We start from the raw sequence: 26493 nt of genomic DNA on the forward strand, positions 1-26493 counted from the left end.
AAGAGAAGGGAAAACAGACAGAAGGACTTCACAAAAATTCATGATGGGTGAAGGCAATATGTGCATGATGTGCTGGGAATCAAAGATCTGGGATTAAAAAGAATCACCTCAGTTGGTCTTTCTGTAGGACAGGAAGGATTGGCTCCTGTTCTGAATTCTTTCTGAAAAGTGTAATTTAGCTTAAGTTTCCCACGCAATTGTAATTTTCATGTAGAGTTTTGTAAGATGGGTCCATTAGGCTTTAATGCCACCTGAGATGAGCCTGGAGAGGTGAACATGCCCACATTGGACCACTTGAAAAATTAGTTATTCGCTCAAAAATAACAGCAACAAAAATGCATCCAGCTATTAACAGGGTCTCTAGAAATTATATGAGCACAGAACTCAGACACAACATGGAATTACTGATTTAACTATCGTGTTCCCTTTTATGCTTATTTTTGTATTTTGAAGGCAAGCACTCTGCTCTTACCGGGACTTGTGAGGGCTCCCAGAGCACCAGTTGTTGTGGAGAGAGGATTTGCATTGGTGGTGGTAGCTGAGGTTTGGGCGGCGGCTGCTGCGGCTGCTAAAGTTGCCAAATTCTGTAATTGTAAAGCGTTCATGCCTGCGAGGAGAAGCAATAGGGTTAATTAAAACATGTAATTAAAAAAAAAAAATCAGCTATTTTCCATGGACATGGAACTTTGGATGCTCCTTGCCAAGAGAGTCAATTCTTTTCATTCCCAAGACGTCTATAATCTGGGAACCACCTCTTACAGTTCCCGAATAGCATCTCTCACCTCTGTGCCTTGGAGTTGAGGGAATACAGCAAAGGCACCAGCTTATAGTTCAGGAAAATTACACCTGGCTTGTGCCTCTTCTATAACGGAAGTGTGGAATTAAAAGTCATTTAAACTCTGTGTGAAGCCCAGGCGCAATGCTGTTTCCTGACACAACAGGTGTAAAGAAGATAACTAACGTTTAAAACACATTCAGGACAGGGTCATATAATTGGGATGAATACGGTTTGTTTTCCACGTCTCCTCTGAATGTATCTACTAAGGCTACACTGTGCAGGAGCCAATAATTGGGCTGATATTCCTTTTGATGGTTCATTTCTAAAAACACATATGAACTAAGAACATTAAATTAGTATCCGTCTGATCACAGAGCCATCACTGAGGTACGGGCTTTCAGGCCATACGCTCTGGACTGTGATATCAAGGCTACTCAGTCACCTATCATTTCATTGTTTTAGAAGATGTGGGGGAGATATACCTGCATTTCAATGAGAACCTTCAAGAAATGCATACATTTAAATAGCAAAGGATTTAATTTAGAATGCAGATAAAAAAGGACAAGCAATAGACAGAATCTATGTGAAATGGAAAAAAAAAAGATGATTAAGAAACAGCAAATGGCATTGATTTGACTTAAGCCAGAGGGACGGGAGTCTGCTTCTCCAGAGGCCTTCAAAAGTCCCTACCTTTTACCTTGAACTACACAAAATACAGAGGCACTTACTCTAAGGCGAACTGCTTCAGTAAGAGCCTAAAATGCAGATAGAACTTAGGTGCTGGCATTAACCAGACTGGATCCTTCTCAGGATCCTCTGAATAAGACACAACTGTCCACAGGGGTGATGATCAGGCTGGGTGTCCATGTACAAATGTGACAGAGGTCGTTTGGATGGCTGTGAGAGTTCATCCTTTTTGGTTTGGACACACGAAGGAGATCTGTGCGTGCTGCTTGAGCCCTCAACAGAATTGACGAAGTGCACAAAACCCCCACAAAATACTAAAACAGTTTCATAATGTTCTTGTAGTCCTCATAATATAAGCACACACAAACTGTTAGGTGGGGAGAGCAATACCTTTTTTAGACCAAGTGATAGAGCTGGGAAGACTGTACGAGTTTTGGGAAATACCCAAAGAAGAGCTTGAGTGCCTGGAAAATTGTCCAATCTTTTCTGACCGTTAGTTTGTCTAACAAGAGTTATTACTTCTCTCTGCACACTTTGTTTCTCAAACCAGGGGAAATTAATAACAACTTGGAGAAGATGAAAAAAAGAGGTTAAATGTAATACTTTGTAAGTATGTTTGAGAAGAAAAAAAAATGCAATGAAGGAGAGGTGCTTTGTAGGAATTGAGAACTCCGGCAATAATGGAGCATGCATATGTTGGTACAACCAATGAGCCCCATAAAGAAGTATTCGCACTGTCCCAGCCTTAGGAACTCTGAGGTGAACCTTCATACAAGCATCTGTTTGTGAATAATTCCCCAAATCTAAATACAGCATGTTCCAACAGGCAGGTCAGATCGCAGGTGAGCACCATAGCTCGGTTGGTGCTTTTGACAATGTGACACGACTGTGTTAGGAGTCAGGTTTTAGTTGATCCAAGATCCACAACTTTGCAGTCTGGAGTCTGCACAACACACTTGGAGGAATTACGCGACCAAAAAAGCTCTTTCAGGCTTCTTTTGAAGGATAATGACCATCTTAAAAAATAAGGCTTTTTCTCAAACCCTATCAACCCAAACTATTTTGCAAGGCACAATAAAGCTACCCTAGTTGGAAGTCATTATTAGCCTAGACAATTAGGTGGAACTACTAAATAAAGCAATCACAGGTCATTGTTGCAATTAGGTCAGTCTCCTACACCAGCTCTCACAAAGTTTAAGTTTAGAATACAAAGATAACTCTGAAATGGCAAAACTGTACCTTAATTACATGGACATTTTAGAAATACTAAAGAATTAGATACTCGAAACACAAATGAATAGAATAAAACTGCTTAAAACATCTAAAATCTTCAACGAAATCACCTAAATATTGACTGAATATTTTAAAAAGCTTTTATTTTCACTATCAGTCTAGACTAAGTTTTGGAAGCAGCTTCATATTAACAAATACATTTGTGAAACCAGAGGTGATGTGGAAATTCGTAACAGTTTTCAAATCTTATCTCTGGTTTAACTTGAGAACTTTTCAGTCAAAAGTATAATTCAGTCAGAAATTCAGATAAGACATTTTGCTAGCATGATACGGAACCCATTTTCATCCTGGATTGATATTTGATCCTCAAATATCATTTACCTTCCTCTTTCATAAGAATTATTAATAATTCAGCAAAGAATGTCCAGCAAACATTGCTGGTCTTCACTGAGGCCACATTTCATGGCATTCTGTAATGGAGATTTGGCAAAGCATGGGGTGCTCTCCACCATGGCCGCCCGGTTTTCTATCACCCACTGGTTAGTTATTAATCAGAAGGATCAGTCATAATCAGCTTATATTTCTTCTGTGGGGAGGTTTCCCCTTTGGACTTTTAGACAGCACACATGGCAGGATTAAATAATATCAAACCAATATGGAACAGTAGTAGAGGAGAGACTGCAAAATAGCTCCACCTAGATGAAACCCCACGTGCTTCTAGAAAACGCACGGACTTTTCTCCAAACCACAGTTTAGAAGCAAATGGATTTTGAAGCAATTTTATACTGCTTTTTCTACTGCGTTTTATATGCGTGGCTTTGTCCATGCATGCAAGGCTGCAGAAGGCTTTGAGCACAGAGGGCTGTGAAGCTGGAAGGCAGCATATGCGCACTGTACAGCACTCAAGAAGTACAGCAGGCAAGACAAGGTCAATGGGCAGCAGAACAAACTGCTCTTCTCTGGGCTCTGTCATGCCTGTGTGGATGCAAAATAAACACCAGCATTGCCTCATCCCACAAAAACATTTTTTTTTAATAGTGGGACATTTCCTGTGGAAGCACAAGAGGAACGCATCAACTTGACGAAAGAGTTTCAATGCCAAAAAAAGATTAAGAAACAAGAGCTAGGCGGTGACGAAGTTGTCTCCCCACCCAGCCTGTTTTACTGTAGAGGTGACTAAAAGACACTGGCCACAAACCAGCTCTGCAGATCTTACAGGGTGTCAGCTTTGGTGCCTTCAGGAAAAAAGTCTGCTTGCTGTCGTCTCACACGCATAAAAGAAGGAGAGCAAAGAGCCCCGCTGAACTGAGCACCCGACTGTGACTGTCAGCAAGGACTCATGGCACACACCGTCATCCAGCATGCTCTGGAGCTGATTGTGTCAACAGGTTTATCGCTTAGTGTGCATCCACTTTAGGATCCTCTGTCTGCTCCAACATATAAAAAATAAGTCCTGTCATCACTGTTTCACATTCCCCAGGCATTTTACCATCTCTGCTCCTTCTTTATTGGTTTCTCCCGTCAACTTGTCAAGTGCGTCAACATCCCACTTGCTAGGACGAACTGGGAGTCGGCAAACCAAACGCTCTCAAGTTCCAGACCCAAACAGTACTTTGCTTTCAAATGGGGAATTTTGGTTCGACTGAACTTCAGCCAAGGTATAGTTCTGTGGGACTAATCTGCTCTCCCATCCTCTCCCCTTTCACACACGGTCTTCACACATTTTGCCTCCTCCAGCTTTTTCAAAACAGTCCCAAATCCTGCAACAGAGCCGGACCGCAAATGAGCAGATTGTTTTTATTTGAAAGTGCTGCTCACTCAGCAAATGCACCCCTCTCTGAAGAAATGCAAATTGCCTAACGCTGAAGAACAGCCTCACAGGCAGAGCTGCACATGAAAAATGAAAATCCCCCTGTAGGGGAAAAAAAACTTCTGGGTAAGGAATAACTCTTGATCTTCGTGATGGAGATGATGTTGGGAATTAAAGGGAAATTGTTAAGAAAAACAGAATCACAATACAGTTTGATTCCATTTTTAATAACATGTATTTACCAATGTGCTATCAGCTTGGCAAATATTCAAGATTGCAAGGAAATTCAACTTCCATTTTGTTATTTGGCAGATTAAAAAAACAATTAAATTATGTACAAAACAGATGCACAGTATGCCTTGCTTGAAACTTAAGATTTTTAAAAAAATTATTTATAAGGATAGGGGCATGAAAATTTAATTTAATGTTCACCTTAGGTAATTTTGTGTCTTATTGTTCACAGCAATTACCATAAATCTACATATCAATAAGCGAGAACAGATGTCAGTTGTTACAAGTGCTTGCCAATCAGGCCTGTTAAAAAGTGACAGATGGATGGTGATAGAACATTCTCATAAGGCCTATTAGCACATTCGCAGGAAATTTTTGTAGTGCTGCACAGTCACAGATGCAGTTCTGTGAAAACACGGGGAAATTTGAGAGCACGAGATTTACATTTTACAACTTCTTGTGCTGCCTCCGACGCAAACTTTCATACAATGAAGCAATTTGCCTCATTTCAGTCACCGCAGCTTCTCTCCTGTGATAACTGTAAATTTGGAATTACCGGGTATTTGTAGAGGAGGCAACAGAGACATGAGCCATTCCTGAAGGCTTCTTAAGTCTCATCAGTTCTTGGGTTTCCAAACCATAATAAAATCATGTTAGGAAATAGTTGAGGTTTGCTTGCTTAATAAATTCCTAATAAAGGAAGGCGCTGGCTATATTTTAGTGACAATATATGCACGGACAATTTCAAAGTCAGTGGTGATTATCAGAGTCAAATCTGGATAGCTCACAAGCTGGTCCCAATAACCTGACTTCCTTTTCTTTGGGAATTTCATGCTTCCCAATTATTAGGATTTATTCCTTCTGAATTTAATCCTGACTGCAGCTTAAAAAATTGTGGATTAAGGTAAAATTTATCATCTCCAGGCCAAAAAGCAACCATGTGGTAACTCTGACATCAGCCATTCCGGATGTTGATGTTAAAAATGGGGGTAAAGGCTTCACAGCCTGTGTCTGAAAGAGTGCGATGCTATTATGGTAATATTCTAGGAATTAAAACAGATGGGAGACCTGAGTGCTACCTCCATCAAACCATATATACTCTGTGTCTACCTTTAGAACAGCTGCTTATCTGAACAGTGCTTAAGGTCTCCTGACTATTTAGTGTCGGATTTAGCAAACAACTTTTAAGTCCACATTTGATTCTGCCTGGTTTTATAGGAGTATATGCTTAAATCCGACTGGAAGTTAGAGTCACTAGTTGACTCACATTTCAGCATATTTTCAAGTTACGCATGTTCTAAACGCATTCCTGGCAAGAAATGTGCTTTTCTCAATTGAAACGTCCCCAATCCTAGTGGGAAAGATTAATCTGATCTAACTTCATCTGAATAAAAGTTATTCGCCCGGGCTCTTGCTATAGTCTAAGGAGAGAGAGGGAGCAGATGATTCATCCGATCCTAAAATAGATAGATTAACCCCAGGCCTTGGTAGGATGAACTGCAGCCTGTGAGCGACTCCCTCCTCGTTGACATCTAATGAAGACCTGACGCCTAATTTCCAAACTGCTGGGGTTCACTGGGATGAATTCCACCCACAGAGGGGCCGAGGCAATAAAAAACCTCTCTCCCTCCTTTCACTGGTTACGGAAAGCCCAGCCAGAGTTACAGATCTTGTGCTCGGACTTGGCCAAACTTCCACATCATGCGCTTTTACCAACTGAATAAGCACATCCTGTAAACGGCCGAGCATTGGTTTTCCTCTCAAGGTGACTCTCCTTCTCCTGTGAGCAGGAGCAATGCGTGGATTGAGAACAGCTCCAGTTGCTTCAAACTCTGCCTCTCCAAAAAATGCTAAATGCAGTTGTTTAATTTATTAGCTAAAGGAAAAAAAAAAGCTAATTCTATGGGTTAGATTAAATAGGACTTCCGATGGAATTACTGTTACAAAAGCTCAATGTTTTTAGTCCCTGAGGTCAACATTTTCAAAACTGGTCGTTATCTTTAAGAAACAGTTATCTCCCTTGAGCTGGAAACAGTTTCTCAGTGACCTTTACTTTTAATATGATATCCCTAAAGAGGTCATAGCAGGAGAAGCCCTCCTTCAGTATGGCTTTGCTGGAATGGAGCCACCAAAGAGTCAGAGGATATAAAGGATCCTTGGGCCAATGCAAAAGTATGGAGCTTTTGTGCAGATGGTCCTGGCTTCCAACTGGTCCCTCCAGATCCACTGAGCCAATCCAACAATTAGAGGAAAATATTCAGAAAGCAGAACCTCGCAGAGTTTCTCTCACCCATCTGCTCCTACAGACTCTGCAACAGGAGGAAATCTGGCTTGGGTAACAGAACAAGGGTGAAATGGATTGAACAGGGCTCAGAAAGGGCCAGAGGTTCAACCCAAAATGGAACCGAACTGTGAGAGAGTTTGGAAAGGTCTGGAAAAAAAGTATACACTGGAAAAATATAAAAAGTCCCAGCTGTAGAGGTTTTAGGGATCTGAAAGCCAAAGCAAGAAAAGCCAAAAGCATGGTTTCTTCTCCTGCATGACTTCAGAAAGCAAAATACACTGTCTGTTCAATGAAATTAAGCGAGTGCCCTTGTGTCTTTTATGAGTAATGTACACGTTTATGTATCCTGAACAGTCACACATATAGAATTCGGTATGAATCAGTATTTATTCCTGCCAAAATATTTTACATTAATGGACAATAGAAAATCTTCATAGAACATATATTTTTGAACATTTCAATTTTCTACAATTACCCTATGTAATATAAAACTTCCCTGTTTACACTGTCTATATAGTACTTTCCAAGTTCTTCTTATCAGGAGCGGCTGAGGGAGCTGGGGGGGTTTAGCCTGGAGGAGAGGAGGCTGAGGGGAGACCTTATCGCTCTCTAATACTACCTGAAAGGAGGTTGCAGTGAGGTGGGTGTTGGTCTCTTTTTCCAAGTAACAAGCAATAGAACAAGAGGAAATGGCCTCAGGCTGTGTCAGGGGAGGTTTAGATTGGGTGTTAGGAAAAAATTCTTTATCGAAGGGGTTGTCAGGCACTGGAACAGGCTGCCCAGGGAAGTGGTTGAATCACCATCCCTGGAGGTATTTAAAAGATGTGTAGATGTGGTGCCTCAGGGACATGATTTAGTGGTGGACTTGGCCGTGTTGGGTTTGTGGTTGGATGTGATGATCTTAAAGGTCTTTTCCAACCTAAATGATTCTATGATTCTTAGACAGGCAGGCTGGCTTAAATAACTGCAGCTTTTTAGGGTCTGATCCAGCACCAGCCAAATTCAATGCAAACATTCAAGTGACATCAGTCTCCTTTGAGCTAAGCCTTCCATGCAATTTGTGTATATTTGAAGGAGGAATCTTTTTTTGCTTGAAAGGTTGCTAGTGCTTAATGTAGCTTGCATTGTCTTTTTAAAGTACGACAATCAAATCACATAACGTAATTCATTTACATTATTAGCCTTCCCCAAAGACAAAGCACAGGCTAGACACTGAGGCTTGGGAAGCATCTGAGGGAAAATATTGTCTTTAAATTAGCATTAACAGATATCAGAGGAGGGAAGGAAAAGTGAGGAAGTGCCCACTATAAAATATGCACTTCATGCATGTACTTGTGCGTTTCACAAAGGACAGTGAAGCGGAGTTTGGCCAGGTAGGGTTAGCGGATGTAATCAAGACCAGGGGATTACTATAACACCAAAGGCAGCGTTGCCAACTCTCCCAATTTTATTACCTTCTCGACATATTACACTGTTTTCTTTGGTTTGGCTCCAGTAATAAAACAATTAAATGAAGATCTCTTTTTTCAATAAAAATGAGAAAACCTAAACTTGGGAAAAAGGTGTGGAACCTTAAAGCTTGGAAAGCTTAATGGCAAACTGCTACTTTTTGTCTCTCATGTGTTAATATTTCACAAATTTTGGATAAGCCAGTTTCATGACTTGCTTGGATGTCATGTGTGGTTTCTGAAGGCAGGGCAAAGGCAATACCAAACATACAGTAGGGCCAGTGGGCTGCTACAGCGAGAACAGCATTTATTTTGGAGCTGGTGCTCTGTGTGTTTAATGTCTATATGTTAGCAAGGTCTTGACAAGAATCTGTATTTTTCTTTGGACTGGATCCCCAGCTCTCAAACAAACTCCAATTCTCTTCAACCAAAATTGCCTGAAAACCCCACTCCTTTCAACAAAACCAAAGAAACCCTGCTTTCGCCACATAAAAACTACTTTAACCAGACTGAGGCATGATATTAGGAGAAGAAATTTAAAACTTCACACTGAAGATCAGTGTCTTTGCTCTGCTAGGAAAGAAAATTGCTTTGATATAAGAAATAATATCGCTGAGGACTGCATAGCAAATATTTCTTCACATGTGCATCAGGGAGTGTGCTGTGTCCTTTCTGCTCAGTAAGGAGACAACACGAGCTTTAGCAGTACAAATAAATACTTGCAGATCCAAACATCGCTAATTTTGGTCAAGAAGGTGGCTGTATTAGAGGTCCTAATTCAGCAAACTGTGACTTCATTGAGAATTAAGCACAAAAGAGAGGATAGAGCCCTGACATGTATGTAAGAGTGAAATTTCAATGGCTCACGGCTTTTGATCGAACTTTTAGTGTCTGAATTCAGTGGTAAGCACACCCTTTGACTTCAAAGATAAAACTTGGACCTCGCAAACTCAAAGTTCAAAGAACTTGCAAAGAGCAATGACGGGTCTTCTTTAGCACATTACTCAATTTCGTCTAGATTTTATTCCTCAGCTTGAAATATTTTATTAATAGGCAAGCTATATGCAATATGGAAATACATATTAGATTCGTTTTTGTAAAATGAACATATATAGCTTAAGTTAAAAAACTCTGGGCCTCTACAAACATTCGAGGATGGCTTCAGTAGGTAATGCAGGATCTTGCTGCAGACACAGGATTATTTTCTATTCCTTTCACAAAACATGATAAACGAATCTTTAATACTAGATGCACAGTATAACAGAGCATCACATGGTTTCTGAAGAGAGGTCATGAACTCTCAGTCCTAATGATGAAATAGCGCTTAGTCTTTGGCACTTTCATGTAGAGCTGCAGCTTGGAGAGAAATTTAGTATCACTAATTTGACCTTGAACATCAAGGTTTAAGACTTACATGTTTTGGGGAAAGAAAAGAGTAAACCTCAAGCTGTTTTGATAACATGAATGTAAGGTTAAAAAAAACATATTTTCTAGTAGAGGCAGTCAGTCATTAAATTATCCCATAGATGAGAGCATTAGCAATCTAATCTTTAGTCAAGAAGGCATATCCCTCAAGTAACAATGACATTCCACTACTATTTCTGAAGATGAATTTCTCCTAGCCTCAAGACCATACGGTTTTCAGAGAATAAGTCACACCCCGGATTGAGAGCCCATCCTGAAATTACTTGACTAAAATTCTTAGTTTCAACACAGTTCTTGGAGACAAAACTGAATCTACACTAACAGTGAGAAACAGGCAACAGAAAACTTCTAAGGTGCACATAATGCAATATATATCACATTATTTTTCCTCGGTGTCTCAATTCTTTCATTTTGTAGACCTAACCAAATATGAAAACATTAAACACAATCTCTGAGCTCAGAGCTGCTTCCAAAGTGCCAAGTATAAAACTGTTACTGAACTGCTCTGTTCTGTTTATCATATTAAGATACATTTTTTTGATGAAAAAATGCTAGATTGCAAGTGTAACATAATAGAACCAGCAAGCACTGCCAGCAGGTCTGAGGAAGAGAGAATAATTCAGAGATATTGTCATCTGTAGGCCAATTTATATTGTCAGACAGCAGGTTCACATTAGTCTCTGATGTCACTGCAATAATGGCATAATACAACGATTGAGCAAAGAATACCTGTGGGGTATAGCTATACAGTGCGGTATATCTATACCTGTTACAGTATTTCAGGATTCATTCAAAGCAGAAGACCAGGATTAAAAGAAGAGTGAGAAAATGGTGTTCATAAAGACTTCTGAATATTTTAGCTCTTGTTTTGTGGTGATGAAGCAAGCGTAATGTTGTATTTCATTGATTCAGTGGGTTCATGATTAAAATAAACTAATGTAGCAATTTAGGGGTTTTGTGCTTCCTTTTTTTTTTCTTCCTCTAACAAGAAAAAAAGCTTTTTAACAGTTTCTCGCGGCAGGCATAATGTGCATCTGTGCTCTGATTTACTGCACACGCTGCCTTCTCTAGCATCATGTTAAGTTAGGGTATCAGCATGGTAGGTCACACAGTGGGAGTGACCTTTTGCTAATCACTACACATCAGTTACTACTGGCACACAGCTCATTACTAAGAAACCCTCCAACTAGCTGGCTTTCAAATCCGCTCACACTTTGATTTTTTTTTTGCCTTTTCTTTCTTTCTTTTTTTCCCCAGACTAAAGATTATACTTTTATATAAAAGCTTCTGTTGTGCAATTTTGTCAACTAGGGTTCCAAGTCAAAAAGGCACCCAGTTAATTTTCCATGATTATAAAAGGAGCCTGAAAATTCATACTGAAGGCAGGCCTGTAATCTTGGGTTTCATTAAAAAGGTCAGAACATTTTTACTCGCCACCTATTATTAAAATGTTTGAGGGCTGCCATTAATTTGATTTTTCAGGACACAGAAATCTCACTGGAAATTAGAATGTAATCCTGCTGTTGCTTTACTGACACTTTTCATAGGGTAGGATACGGCTGCGGGGACTAAGAGCTCTCCTGCAATTTACAATTGGTTACTTTGGACAAATGGCAGGTGACTAATGCAAGACAAACTGTTTGCACAACCTGGGAGCACTGGGTTTAATTTCAGTTTCTGAAAGAGGGGAGAAAGTGTTTCTATTGACGTTGAACCGCGAGCTGTCCCCTGCCAATACATCTGCCACGTTTAATACACAACACGCCCCTCCACCCCCGACAGTGCGATTATTAGAGGTACAGAATTCAATAGCTTAAGAATACAAAACATAGCTGGAGCAAAATGAAATGATTTTTAACTTACCGGCCATTTGCTGAATGCCGCTGAAGGCACCCAAGTTACTGGAGGAAGTTGCTTGCTGCAGAAGCTGCAAATTAACAATACAACACAGCAATCTATCTGACGTTAATGTAACAAATGAAGATAAAACTAAAATGAGCTATCATTTCACATTTGGAGTATTTATGCTTTCCTTTACATTTATATAGTCTCTTGCTTCTGTCTGTTGTTGGAATGAACATCCCTAGAGTCAATGTTGTAAATCCACATTAATGTCTAATCTCTATTAAGAAACACAGAGACACAAGGGAAACTCAATAACATTGCTGCTTTAAAACAATTAATCAATTTATTCTTTTTAACAACCAGGTGTTAAATCTATTTAAACCAACATAGCGTGACTAATTACAACCCTCTGTAGTCTGGTAGTTACCATAACTCATCTCTGTCAATCATGGTCCATTCTCCCCCACCCCCTTGAATTCAGTTTTTGCTTTATTATCTTTATGAATCAAGCTCACAGACACTCATTAGACTGGTATTTGTATGTATCACAATTTAGCCTACCTCAGTATTAATTAGCCTACCTCAGTACTGATATATATTTTTAATTGCCAGGTAAATTGCTGTTTATAATTATACCACTATACCAACGCATTGTACGTATACAAATGATGTATTTATGCATACACAGTACACGTATATGGACGCCTCTCTTTGTCCAGGTCAGAACCACCAGGAACTACCCGAGTGATCCAAAAGCTGCTCGCTCAGACCTCTCAACTCCAGAGCCGCAAAAGGCAGAGAACCCCTCTTGGCTGCGCTCCAGGGGATTCTCTCTTGGCCATCAGGAACTAAGACACGCGGCTGTGGATTTCAGGTTTCTCCGACAGGGGCAGCAGCTGACGTCTCTTTCTCATGTTACAGAAATACCATTTTAAATTTATGAGAAACAAATTGCTTTCCCCTGCCATCCTCACTTTCTGTACAAGGTGGTATGAACCACGCGTGTTTAGCATTGACAGGACCACGCATTAAAGTGAAAGCCATTTCCAAATGAAAATGTGGAAAATTAGAGGATTGAACCGCAGCGTTCTAGTCTAGAGGCTGCACCATATAGATACGGCCCTTACAGTGTTCAGCTGCTTATCTGTCCTCCCCTAAGGAAGAACATAAATTTTATTCCAGCTATAAAAAAAAGACTCTAACATTCAAAAGAACAATAAAACTAATGGAATCAAATTTTATTTTGCAGCACGAGTAAACTTTAAATGCTTGCCTTGGACAGCACTGACACATCTTGAAAAGTTTATTCAAATTCTATTCCTCGTTATTTATTTTTAGGCCAAACAGATGTTTTATGTACAGGAAGACATGCTATGTATCCTGGAGGACTTAGCAATTTCTTGCAGGGAGTTTACTATAGCTGATTTACTGTGGTTCTCAAATATATGCATTATAATATGGCCACTGCCTCTGAAATGAACTTACAGCTAGGTATTGTGGTGTGAGTCCTCCAAGACCTGTGAGGTTTCCCCAAGTGGCAGTATTGAGCTGTTGCATCTGCTGTGCCAACTGCTGCTGCAAACGCCGCTGCTCCTTGTCCTTTTGGGTATCGGCAAACTTCACCACGATTGGCGAAGAGCAGCCCTGTGGTTAGAAAGATCGGGAAAGACAGAAGGGTTAAATCCCACCGAGTCACCCTCGCATCGTGAGCTCAGCCGTGTCCCATAGGGCCACCGGCAATATCATGACCTGATCGCTCACCCTCTCTTTGTGACTGGCATACGTAGGACCACAAGGACTAAAATTTTCAGCTTCTTATGAAAAGAGACTATGAAGAAATTATCGATTCCCCAGTTCTTTTTATAAAGTACTTTTCCTCAGGCTGTCTCTTCCTCCCAGCTATCAAAACTGCTTCCAGGGACACCGAAGTGTACCAGTCCTCTTTAATTAAGCTTCACAGCTGATGAGATGGACGTGATGCTTTGTCTGCAGTCTGTTCTCAAGGCATCGCCAAATGGGGAGGTGTCCAACCCCCCTGCTGCCAGGGACCGCACAGCCAACACCACCCTGCCACCACGGTCTGGCTGTGTGGTCACACTCGGTGCAGCTGGCTCGTGTACCCTACATAAATAGGCTGCGAGCAACTGATTTACGGCAGCACCCATCATCAGTGGGTCACCGGTCCTTTTCGTATCAAGGACCCCCAGTCCCACGTGAGCACAAGGGGCGATGCTGCTAGGACAATTCACCCACCTGCGGTCCGCTCCCAGGCACGCTTGGTATCAAGCACCCTTGAGATGTGAACACAGGGCAGGATGCAGACCAAAAGTAACTAGTTCTGGTGACAGCAGCCCATTCCTGATTGCCACTATTTCTTCTGTTGCTTCTATGAGCCTCTTATTACGTGATATGGGAGGGTTGTAAGACACCTTAGGAAACAGGGGGGCTGTAAGAAGGAACTAGGGATCTGGTCTGCAGCCTACTCCTCATATGTGTCTGAGGGACCCTTGGGAAGGAGTAGGAGGTCATGGGCCGGATGGATTTTTGAGGCCAGGCAGATATTTCCCTTGGACTTCAGATTGAGTATTCCTGGGCAAAGTCACTGAGAGAACAAGACGTGAATATGAAAGATGTCTCTGTTGCTCTCGCTCTACTTTTTTTCCCCTGCTAACATATACGAATATGCTTTCATATTTTAACCTTTCAAGTCTTCATTTTTTTCAATTCAAGGAAGCAAACTATGTACTGCAATGATTCAGTTCTTAAAATTAATTCAAGCATTTTGTGAGTCACAGAAACTGTCAATCCATTGCATACTGTTTTCCAACTTCACAGGATCCAATGAATAACTTCCCTCTACCCGCCATGCTCTGTTATTCTAATTTCTTGTCTAACTTCAATCTGAATACAATGGTAGGAGTGAAAGGTGACTCAAGTCCAAAAAACACAGCAGCACCTTGGCCAAAGTGTATAGCGTGGGATGGGGAGCGGGGTTGTAATATACCGAACTCTTCCCATGGCTGCTCGCACAACACTCTGAACATCTTCAGAAAAGTTCCTGTCCTCTATCATTTACAAAAAGCAGCCGTGTACCTTTTCACTGAAGAACCTTACACCAGGAGAAATGATAAGAATATTCACAATGAACAGATGAAATGATGAAATAAACCACAATAATAATGTCTCTGGTATGAAGATCTCCCACCAATAGTGTTCCTTCAGAGTTATCTTAGAAAATCATCACTTGTGATTTATTATTCCATCTCCAACTCCTTTCCTGTGTGTTTCATTGTAAAAACGTCTTACAATGTTTCAGTGAGAAAGAAAGGAGACATATACCACTCCAGCAATCAAATAAAGATTATGAAGGAGTCAGCTTGTTATGCAATTACCTCTCTCTAGTGATTTATATATTAATGTTAAAAACAAAACCCTTAAAAAAAAAAGAAGGAAACAGGAGCCAGGGGATGGAGGGTGTGAGAGACTCTTCTCTGGTTTCACTAATAAAAAAAGCAGTCTGTTTCTATTTAATATGAGGTTTGGTAGCAATGGGCTAAGAACAACCGGAACTTACTGCCTTCTACCTAGTTGTACAGGAGAATCAAGTCTATTTACAAAGAAATAGGAATGAATTTCAGAGGAAAAATATTATATGGCTATTTCAGTTCTCAGTTCAGCAGCTCAGCACTCAACACTACAGCTGACATCATATTTATGAATGCTTAAATGGCAGTAAATTGTATAAAAACAATATCTCTGCAATTTATGAATCTATAATTCATTTTTTCACTGTCTGCTCTATATTTCATCACTTCATCATTTTCAAGAGAGCAAACATTCTGAAGACTGAAATTATATGTAGCAAGTGGCTCTATATGAGAAAAGGGTTGTTATTGTTGCATCAAATTTACTCCATGATAACAAATTAGTGTCTTCTACTGGTGCTGCATTTGAATGCCTTAAGCAAACAAAAAAAAAAGGACATAGAGATAAGATAGAAGAACAAAAACTTTAGAGCGGCAATTATGTTTTTAAAATCAGTTGATTTAACTAGGTCAGAAAGTCAGGTGGAAACAGTAGTAAGGAAATTCATTATTCTATGAGACGTGTTCATCTGGACATTAAAATCCCCATTGTTCTTTCTTAGCCCGCTCTGAAAATTTCTCTCAGTCAATGATGCATGCCGAAGAACTGAAAATAATGAAATCAGAAAAAATACTCTGCAGTAAGTGGGTTGAACTGTAATTGTGTACTACATATTGTCCTCCTAGCCCACTTTTGTTTGCAAAAACCATGAAACAAAAGCGTCCAAGGACCACTCTTTGAAGCTGAGAGTTGAGATTTAACACCAGCTAACCCAAGTTAACCTTTTACTAGAAGATTATGGGCAAAAATGAGCAAATTTTTTTTGCTTAAAGAATGATTTCTGTTTTATGCTCTTCTACACACAAAGCATGCAGCTCACTTCCTCATTCTATGGCTTAGTTTTTCTACCCATTTAGTGCCATTTTCCTCTCAACAGCTGTTGCTGCCTTCATATTTTTCTTTCTGTTGTCAAGGTAGTAGGTACAGACTCCTCCGCTGAGTCTCTCGCTCATGGAGCTGGAGGGGGTACTGCTTCTCTCCAAGAAGGGACTCTCACCCTAAGCTCAACTGGCACAAAGACCCAATGTTCAAAGGGCAAAATATTTGGAATTGTCTTGCCACTTTGGGGATCTCACTGATGACGTCTCTAAAGGTGTTGAGAAGTATTTTGATCCAACAGTAACTATTCTACAGAACTAATGTCAACAGGAGTATCACATCAAAATGCAGCCTCTTTTGGAGCACTGCATTATAACAGAAGAATGGAAGAATTGGTCTGGGAGGTATTATCTCTTTAATTTTACCATCTTCTGAAGCAGAGTTGTGTAAAATTCATTTTGCTAGACAGAAAAATACATTAAAACACATGGAAAAATATAGGTAAAACACAGTATTACCAATAAACATTTCCTTTTTACTTGGAATCAAACCCAGAAAAACATATAGAACTGAATTAATGGAGCAGTGCATGGCAGACAAATTACGAGTGTTATTTCAGAGACTCAAAGTGGCAGGTTTTTTCACAATATACTCTTAGACTGCATAGCTTGTATAACAGCAGCTTTCTAGTAAAGATCATTTCAATTATTCTCATCTCATTGGCAGATTCTCATCTAAAACTGTATACTCAGGGTCTAAAAATGCATTGCACTGAAAAGAAAACACATCGATTATAAAAGAAGCTCAACCAAATTCAAACGTGATGTTTGGAAAGACAATTAGCTTTGCAATGCCGATACCGTTACTTGTAGTATACAGGAAACAGTGACATTTTCATGCACTGGCTTGATTTTTATCTTCTCCTTCTCCTCTCTCCACCCTCCCACCCCTGATCTCCCCACTTGGCTCGTTACACAAAGCAGCTCAACGACATGACGCAATAATGATTGTAGCACCCAGCATGCTTTGGGAGACTAGAGCATTGCAAAGAAAAATCACTGAGAAAAAAAAAAATTGAAAGGTCCTGGTGGAAAAATAGATAAAAAAAAAGAAACAAGTGCACATAACATCAATGCCACCTCTGAGAAAAATCATCACTACACGAAGATACAGTGTACATAATACAGTATAACATGCACTCTCCAATGATAAGCTAGAAGATCCAGAGTAAGTAAAGACTTCATACTTGTGCGGTTTTTTGTGCAAAATTCTGAAAGACCATGACAAAAATCACAGACTGAAAAAAGTTTTGAGATTGCCAGACAAGCCGTGGCATTCGATAACCACTCCAGTGAACGGGTCGTTAGCCTGCAGCTATAGTCACATTAAGTGAACAGGTTTAAAGTTTTGTGTTGCTCATCATGATAAAATATGAGGCCATAGAGGCAGTTTGGGAGGAAATAAAGAGCGTTGCTTGCGAGGGGCCAGCCACGATGGTGCTCTGCAGGAAGTGCCACACTTCGATATGCTCTGTCATCATTAGCATTTTTATTGGCTACATGAAGAAGGAGACATTGTATGAACTTAAAAAGAGATTCTATTTGCAGAAAAACACACGCACTAGTAACTCAGCGTGGCCAGGTTAAATGTCTTGAGCTTTTTCTCAGAGCACTGCAAACCACAACACTTAAAAATCTATTTAAAAGAAACGAAGACTTTTCTTCGGGGGTGTGTGTGTTAAAATCAAAGGTAATTTACTCATCGGATATATTCTGAGTATGGCTGAGGAGCGGTATTCACAGCATTTTTATTTACTCCTGAATGCCACTGAAAACATGATCAAGAGCTGTGTTTGGATACCACACAGCAACCTTATTGTGCACTTTCAGGTCATTAAGAAAAACAAGCTTCACAATGAGAGGTAGAGTGAGTCTGTAAAAAGTTTAAATCTGTGATTGTCATGTGTCTGATCTTGTCCAGGAGAGCATGGCTTTACCATTCGCAATCATTTGCACAAAGAAAACAAAGAAAGGGCAAATGATACAGTACTGTACCTCCATGGTCTGAGACTGGTGCATGGCTTTGATTGCATTCTGTGCCATTGCCCTTGTAGAAAATGTGACAAACGCACAGCCTGTGGGAACAAGGGGACAGGGAGCAGGAAAGACAAAAAACAACAAGACAAAAGGGTTGGACGCTTGTTAAACCAACACAGTCTACGAGAACGGCCACAAGACGACACTGTTCTCAGTAGTACATAAAAATAAACAACTTCTCTAGTTTATTTATCGACAGTGCTGACTTGCTAATCTGACCATAGATGAAAGGCAAAAAAATTAGGTGGGGATGGGTGAGGAGAAAGGGTCATTTGGTTTTTGTTGGGTTTGTTTGTTTGTTTGTTTGTTTCTTTTTTTAGCCACAGGGTTTGAAATAAGTAAGGTTTTCATGTAGAGTTTGGATTGCATAGTTTAGTCTATTCAGGCCATGCATTAGCAATTGCTTGCTATGGCTTTTGTGCAGGTAAATTGTGGATAGTGAATAAGTGACTGGCATCACTGGCAGCTGAACTGGGAATTTAATAAAGGAGTCCATAACATCACATATTTCCGTGATGCACCAAGAACAGCCATACAAATAAGGATGAGAAAAAACTCCACCGTATAGCCTGTGACTAAGTGTGAAAAGACTCAGACAAAATTCAATAATGTAGGTGAAATCTCAACATTTAAGAAAATAACAGATTAAAAATAAAAATCTTTAAGATTTTTGTTTCTCCGAGTCCAAGGTACAAGTATAATTTGTTGATCTATGAAAGCTACCACCAACTTGAACAATTCTGAAGCTATGTGCCTGAATAACGAAAAAAAATCACTTTTCTCCCTCCTCAGCCTTTTAAATTGTAATGAAAAGCTAGTAGGCTAATGCCTGGGCTATTTTTCCACCCTTTTACTATTGTCAGTCATACCTACACTGGGCATGGTACAGGTCAACTTCTTTAGTGAATGACTCGCTGCCCTTTTGACTAATAAAAACATTGCCTTCTGAGATTTACATTTTATTCTTCATGCACCCTTGGGCATCTTAAAGAAAAAGACTGTGAAATTAATGCAGATTCAGGCTGGTTTTGTAATAACACCATGGCACACTAAAAGCTTAGCTAAAGCAACACAGACTTATTTCACTTGTGATCTCTAATGACTTTAAAAGTGCATTGATTTTCAGCTCCCTTAGCCTTGCACAGTTTGAACTTAGGTTTCAGAGAATAATTTAGTGTTCCACTCAATTTCCTCAAAACATTATTATTATTACTACTTAAAAGGTTTCCAAATGAAGCAAATCTAAGCACTGAGAGGCTAAAGCATATTGTCATTTTAGAGCTAATGCATGAAAGCTACATTCTGGCATCAAAAATACAATATTGTTGCCCCTGTGGCCAATGGGCAAAATAAACCATTTTGCAATCCAACAAGCAACAGATTGTTTGGTTTATGTAAATCAGTTTGAGGCATAAAATACCTTTTCTTTTTTGCTCCGTGTGTACCTGGTAAGATTATCAAGTCAAGACTGTATTCACATTTTAATCAAACAACAGTAAGAGAAAGCAATGCCTGATCATTACCCAAAAGCACTACATCTAGTCATGAAAATAAAGTCAATGCATTTTTGCATCATGCGGTATTTTTTTCTTCTCTTTAACGTAAAGGCCCTTGATACAAGAGAACCTAAGCTGGCTTATGTACCTCTGACCAATAAGCGAGCATCATAATGTCAGAAGTCAGAACTCTCTTACGCAAACTTCACGGCAGTGTCATGACTCTTTACATATTTCTCAGGTAATATAACAGGTGATGATGTCTCACTGCTGTTTAGCCACACTACGTGTTGCTATACTATTCTTATTCAGCAACAGATTTCCGTCAAAGAAAATGATGTAACAAAACAGCTTTCTGTACAGCAATCTAGACAAAATGTGCAGTAGAAGGGTAAATAAACTACAGTACCTCTGCTAGATTCCATATTGCTGCTGTGCACTAAAATTAGAGAGGCCCAAATTTACCATCCGTCTCAAAGTAATCTCTTACAAACATTTCTGTTATTATCATTAACAGAGGAAATAACACCAAGGGTTTTCATTTCTCGTCTTGAAAATTCAATGGGGGATGAGCACAAATAGAGATATACTGGAGGGCAGGCAAGAAACCCCATACAGAGCCTTGAATAATATTGTTTATAATGGTCAAGAAACTGCTTCATTCACTTTTTTCGCTCTCATTATCCAGGATCGTGTACCGTAGTGACAATTACCGAATGGAGGTTTAGAATGCATAAGAAGCATGTAAAATGTCAACAAAAATCAATAAGACACAGTTTATGCATTTATCACAATTTCTACCCAGCAGTACTTCTGTAAGTAACTTACTGAGAGATGTTGCAATTAGCAGGTCTCAAAAGAAATGTGAATCAGCAGAGAAATAAAGCTGTGCTCCTCTCAAGATAAAGCAGACTCTCCTCTCCCTTAAGCTTTTTCTCTTTTTAATGACAAAGCTCAGCTGTTGGGGACTTTCAGAGCCCAACACTGCTGCAAAACTGCCCTCCTCATTTCTCAACCCAAATCCATTTGCGTGGATCCTGTTGCCTTTGTTGTGGAGTGAAAAGACCTTCGCAGCAAATCTCTGTAAAGTGCCATATAGCAAGCTACCAATTCAAAAGAAACTTGTTCTCCGGGCAAGGGGAATGCCTGATGAATGAGGTTATGTGGCTTGAATATGAGCATTTGGAAACAGCATTCCACAGAGAAGATGGGACTGCATTTTAATTATGGTTTGCCAGCCAGAGGCTACAAGGTTAGGTCCCCTTGTTATCTCCAGTAGGCAGGCCGCTTCCCACCGATGGACAGTGGCCATTTGCACAGTAAATACCCAATTTGCTTCAATAACCAAGGTAAAAATTCAGCAGACAACATTATTTCTAAATTATTTGATAACCTAGACCTTCAGTTGTCACCATCAAGAACCCCAATTAAATGCTAGCTAATTTAACCATCTTCCCAGACATTGCTATGTGTGTTCACATCCAAGGGTTATTTTTTCAGCTACCAAACCTGGACACTCACACACAAAATTTGAATATTTATTATGTGTGCACAAACATATTATTATGTGTGAAATATGAGATCCTACATATTTTATTGTCTGTGAACCATGGGATCCTCTCCTTCATGCCGGGCGGCCACACTGGAGGGGAGCTAAGCCTACGTCATAGGATTCAGCCCCACTTCACTCAATCACTGAACTTGCATATATAATTTAGGTGTTCAGAAAAGCTGTTGTTCTGAGATGCTTATATTCTCTGCGACAGTCAAGGGCAGTACCTTTATTTTCCTACATGGGGTACACATGTACTTTAGGAGGATGGTTTTGCTGGGCACCTAGAATTTAATCAGAAGTTGGTGTCTAAGGACCCTGGATTTCACTCGTGCCTCAGTGGTTTCTGATGGGTTGGGAAAGCCCTTTTCAGCATACTCTCACTCACTATATCTCACGGATACAGGTGTTCTTTTGGGAACATACTGCCAGCTTTAGGACTGTAAATCACAATTATGAGAGGACAAGACTAATCAGATTTCATGCCTCGTGGTGCAAGGAAACAAGAAAGATTTCCTTGGCCTCTTACCTCATCCTGTGAAACACCATTGATTGTAGTGCTGTGGGCTGAGGCCTTCTGGGCCGATAGTTACAAGCAAACTATTACTATTCTACCATACTGAGTCCCAATACTTCAATTACTCCCTTCTTACTGGAGCTATGGAGCTCTCTGGGAGAAAAAACATGGAGAGGGGGATATTTCTATAGCTAATGCCTTGAAATTAGTTCGTTTTGTACCACCAGCTACCTAACTACAAAAAAAACCCACCAAAATTCCTTTTGTAATTATGGCCAACCTACAATTATTTATCACCTCTGGTTTCAAAATGTCTGCTGGGGTCACTAACAGAAACAAAAGGGGAGGGAGAAAGAAGGTATAAGAGTTTTAGTTGCTTCTCCAAGGCTGCTTTCTCACCCCCTACACCAGGTAAATGATTGACTGGGGAAAGGCTGCTTGAAGTAATTTCCTCTTGCAGGCAGAATCAGAGGGAGGCACTCAGCCCTGTCATGGAGGAGATTTTGGAGCACATTATCGCATTTGCCATCTCAGCTGAGAGAACATCTAAACTCACAGGGTTGGTCCTTACCCCCCTCCCACCCCAAACTGAAAAAGAGTTTTGAAGAGGCTGCAAAATTAGAAAAGCTTCCTCCTCGACCCGAGCCATCCCAAACCTAGGGCTCGCTGCTCGAGCGATTGAATTATTTGAAATATTAAAAAAGCTCAGCACTGCCCTGTTTCAGCTCCCACTTCACTTCAGTCTTCTCATCTCAGGCTTTCATGGACTGTTTTGAAATGTTCAGTCAGCAGTTCACCCACAGTCTAACATAATGTCAATACTTGCGTGCTGCAAGTGAAGTTGGACATTTGTAAGTATGGAGGCCTAAAGGTAAGGGGTCTGATTTCATACCTACACAAGAAACCTCCCACATAAAAATACTGTGGTCTACCAGAGGTTCTAAACCCCCCAGACCCTCAGTGAAGCCAGAGAGAGATGCACAATCCCTAGACATTTTTGAGTCAGGCCTAGAGTTAAAAAGTTAAGTTTAAACCCCATAGTTTTAAAGTTCTGGAGATGAAAGCAGGGCAGATGTAATAAATTTAAAAAAAAAAATACAGCAACCTCTCTGACACAGACGAAGGCTCAAGAGATTTTCAAAGTCATCCAAGCAATTGCAGCACTACGTATGGTGGCTGCGCAGCTGGTGGTGTAATGGTCGCACTACAGCTTCCTAGGCCACCGTAAACAAGGTTTTTCTTCACTTTCTGCGAAGAAACAATAGTGAAAAGCTGCCAAAATACTCCTGCAAAAAGCACTTGGGATCCTCTGAGATAAAAGCCTCTATTTAAAGAAAAGATAAGGATCGAATAAAAAGCTATGGAAATTGAAGAACGATAAAAATAAGCTCTAGTTGTGTTAAAATATTTCTAGCTGAGATTGCAAAGTAGGCTTTCCCTTTTCTACACTGTGCCAACATATCACAGTCTGAAGGAAGGACCAGCCTGGGAAGCTGCCTTCTGATGAAGACATCACACAAAAATCTTAGTGGTTAAAATACATTTCAGCTACAAATTAAGACATTGAATTGTTTATTGCACAGACATTTTGGTCATTAGGTATAGCTAAGACACAATGACAGGTCTGAGACCAAGTGCAACAACTCAGCCCAAAGTAAAGCGATTTGAAAAAGTCGCAGTGAAGCTCTTTAGTTTATGCATATCAGGCACATAAACGTAGCAACAGGCACATCCAGTAAACATGCCTCACCTCTTGGCCTTACTGACTTCTCTTGACTATTGACCAGATAACAGATTCTAGATTTTAAATTTCTTGAAGCTCATGGTTCCCTTGAAGCGTTTCTAATTGGCCAGTCAATGAACTGCCCTGCAAAGTACAGACTTCAGTAACTGGAATTTACACAAAACCAGAATCAAATGGGTACCAAAGATCACATCCCCTAACAGCGCCTTGATGACCCTCTTGTTGGAATAAAAACTGTTGTAAATTATTTCATTTTAGACTCCCTTCTGGGGAGGGATTCCTGTGAAGATGCAGTAATGGAGATCTGAGCTGTAGAGTTACTGGCTAAAGGCCAGCAGAGGCACTGGTCACTTGGATGTGTTCATTCCTTCTCAGCTTTGGAAGAGTTTCACCAGGGGAAAAAAGAAAATTAAATGTGCCATAATAACTGGAAAAAAATTAAAATGTTACTGTATTACAGGAAAAGAAATAAGGCATGGAGGTGCTCCTGAAGAGCAAATAAATATACAGCACTTCCACCATGCTTGTTTCCCATCACTGATACACAAGTCAGAAGGTGGCCCCTAATCCAGGCTGTTCCCAAACTAGAACTTCATGTTACTTTAGCTCATGAAGGAGCAGTAAATATCCATAAGGAAAAACAAATAGGCATAAAACTTCCTCATCTAACCTTCCCTGCAATTAATTATGATGCAAATACTGATTTTCTTTTACTAAATCATCAGAAAAACCCCTGAACCTGAAAGTTATGAATGGATTTTCGTGAAATTAAATTGCCTGACCATGGTATAACTCTCTGTGCCATTTCTAACCTGCTCTTAAAGCGAAGAAAGAAAAAAACCCTTGTAATCAATGTCTGCAGGAATGTTCATCTGTCCCATGTGCCTGGTGATGTTTTGTTAAAAGATCATACAATTAGGAGCCTAGAAGATGTAGGAATATGCATTTGGAGCTCTTCCACAATTTTCATGGTATATCCAACTGTCTGTACATGTTATTAGCAGGTTTTTTTAGTGCATGCTATTAACCCAGTTGACCTCTTTCTGATATCTGCTATATAGATCTGCATTTAGCAATACAGCAGAATAATTTGCTGTGTGGTGCTCCTGTGATAAGGATAAGAGGATTTTTTTAATCATCATTACGGACGGTAATAATTCCTGAAGTGATACAGAGACATTGATCCACTGATCTAAAAAAAGCATTCTACAAAGGTAGAGGAGCATCGCTATCCTTATTTTAAGGAATGGGATAATGGAGAGATGATGAGAGCAACTCACATATGGTCAATAGAGCACGTCAGTGGCAGTTACAAATCAAACTTGGGTATTTCTGGCTATTTTTGCATACTGCAGCTATCACTGCATGGCTGGCTGTGTTGGCATCTGTGGTCATGTAGACATTACACAGTGCTAGGAGTCAGGAGGTCTGAAAGTTTCCTTAAGCCGTTTACAATAAGTGATTTAAAATCTTAATCATCTGAGGCAGTTCACTTCTGCTTTTTCATGATAATGAAGCTTAGCACATGATATCACAATCATGAATTTTTGTAAAGCATACTTAGCTCTTCAGAAAATGTGCTGGATTAAACAACCCTGCAGGCTGAATCCTTCTCTTTGAATAATGAATATAGTACAGACAGTGGCAAGCTTCTTTAGATAGTCCCATGAACCCTGCTAAAGCGAAGGCCAGCCTCCATGTCTGTTGAGTCCCTGGTTTCTTTATCTCTACAGCCAACAGGGTATTTTTATTTTTTAATACTTTTCACAGCTAGGAATTACTCTCTGCTAGCCAACTAATTTCACAGGGACTATCTCGGAGCCTTCGGAAGGCAATGCCTTTTGGTTACTGCCTACTTCTTATAGCTGGCCGGAATATAACAAGTTACAGATATAAACAACAATTATTTCTTAGATGCAGGAGCGAACAACAGAGGGGAAAAAATATCTCAAGGAAAAAAAAATATTAGTGTCTTTAAAATATACTGCTCCACCACTGGAGCTTTGCATCATTATTTTAGTCTCGTTTCACAGATGAGTTTCAAACAGCTGACAATGGGAATTTGGAGCAGAAACGCTGATGGTCCATTATCAGTAGTGACAGCTATGGGTGCGACTTTATTAAAGTTCTGTCAACTTTTGGCTAGAAACTACAGTGGAAACCACCAGTTCAATCTCTCTCCCTCTCTCCTTTTATCTTAGCACTTATATCACACTCATCACAAAGTGTTACATTTTCCCCTGATGCCACAGGACGGGATTTCCCCTTGCTGCTGGAGCCACGTGGCACACTAGAACCCTACATCCTGCTTATGGGTTGACAGCAGACTGTTACCGTACTAGCGGTAAGGTCGCTGTTGTAGCGTAGACTTGGCCTAAAAGTCAACTGCAAGCTTTTTACTCTTTACTAAGAAAAAATAAGCAGCACAAACCAAAACTGTTCTACTGAGCAGTGTAACCTGGAGCTGGAGCTCTTCCTTGCAACTATCTGCTGGTAATAAAGATTATTTGCCTGAACCCTTTAACAAAGCTCGGAAGTTGGCATAAGTACCAATGAATATACTTTTCAAGCTCTTTTTGTCTAAGATACTGTGATGTGCACTTGTTAGGCAACTGAAAAGAGGTGCCAAACTGAGTTTATTGGACCATATTGCATCTCACTGCTGTGAGCACTGCAAGTTTCCGAAGGCTCTGCCATGGTGAGGACAGTGTTTTCCTAAGACAGTGACTATTTTTCATTCACCCTTCTGCGTCTGGGAGGGAAGCACATCCGGATGGGTGCTGGGAAAACAAATACTGTTTGTGGCAAAGGGAATTAACATCTTGGAAACGGTAACGTGAATTAAAACTCGTTAAGTATTGGAACTGGTTACAAAGATTTAAC

The 26493-nt window shown here is 40.1% G+C and overlaps 1 protein-coding gene across 12 annotated transcripts in view; it reads right to left on the reverse strand.

Moving 5' to 3' along the window:
- The window catches only part of CELF2 (CUGBP Elav-like family member 2), a 370728-nt gene that overhangs the window by 37072 nt on the left and 307163 nt on the right, over positions 1–26493 (reverse strand). For all 12 annotated transcript variants that reach the window (XM_075081629.1, XM_075081628.1, XM_075081636.1 and 9 more), the window contains 4 exons: positions 18260–18339; positions 13227–13385; positions 11760–11823; positions 473–607 (listed from right to left, as the gene is read on the reverse strand). In XM_075081629.1, coding sequence (XP_074937730.1) covers positions 473–607; positions 11760–11823; positions 13227–13385; positions 18260–18339 — 438 coding nt within the window. The remainder of the gene's footprint in view (positions 1–472; positions 608–11759; positions 11824–13226; positions 13386–18259; positions 18340–26493) is intronic.

This window comes from Phalacrocorax aristotelis, chromosome 1, assembly GCF_949628215.1.
Source record: "Phalacrocorax aristotelis chromosome 1, bGulAri2.1, whole genome shotgun sequence".
Taxonomy (NCBI): Eukaryota; Metazoa; Chordata; class Aves; order Suliformes; family Phalacrocoracidae; genus Phalacrocorax; species Phalacrocorax aristotelis.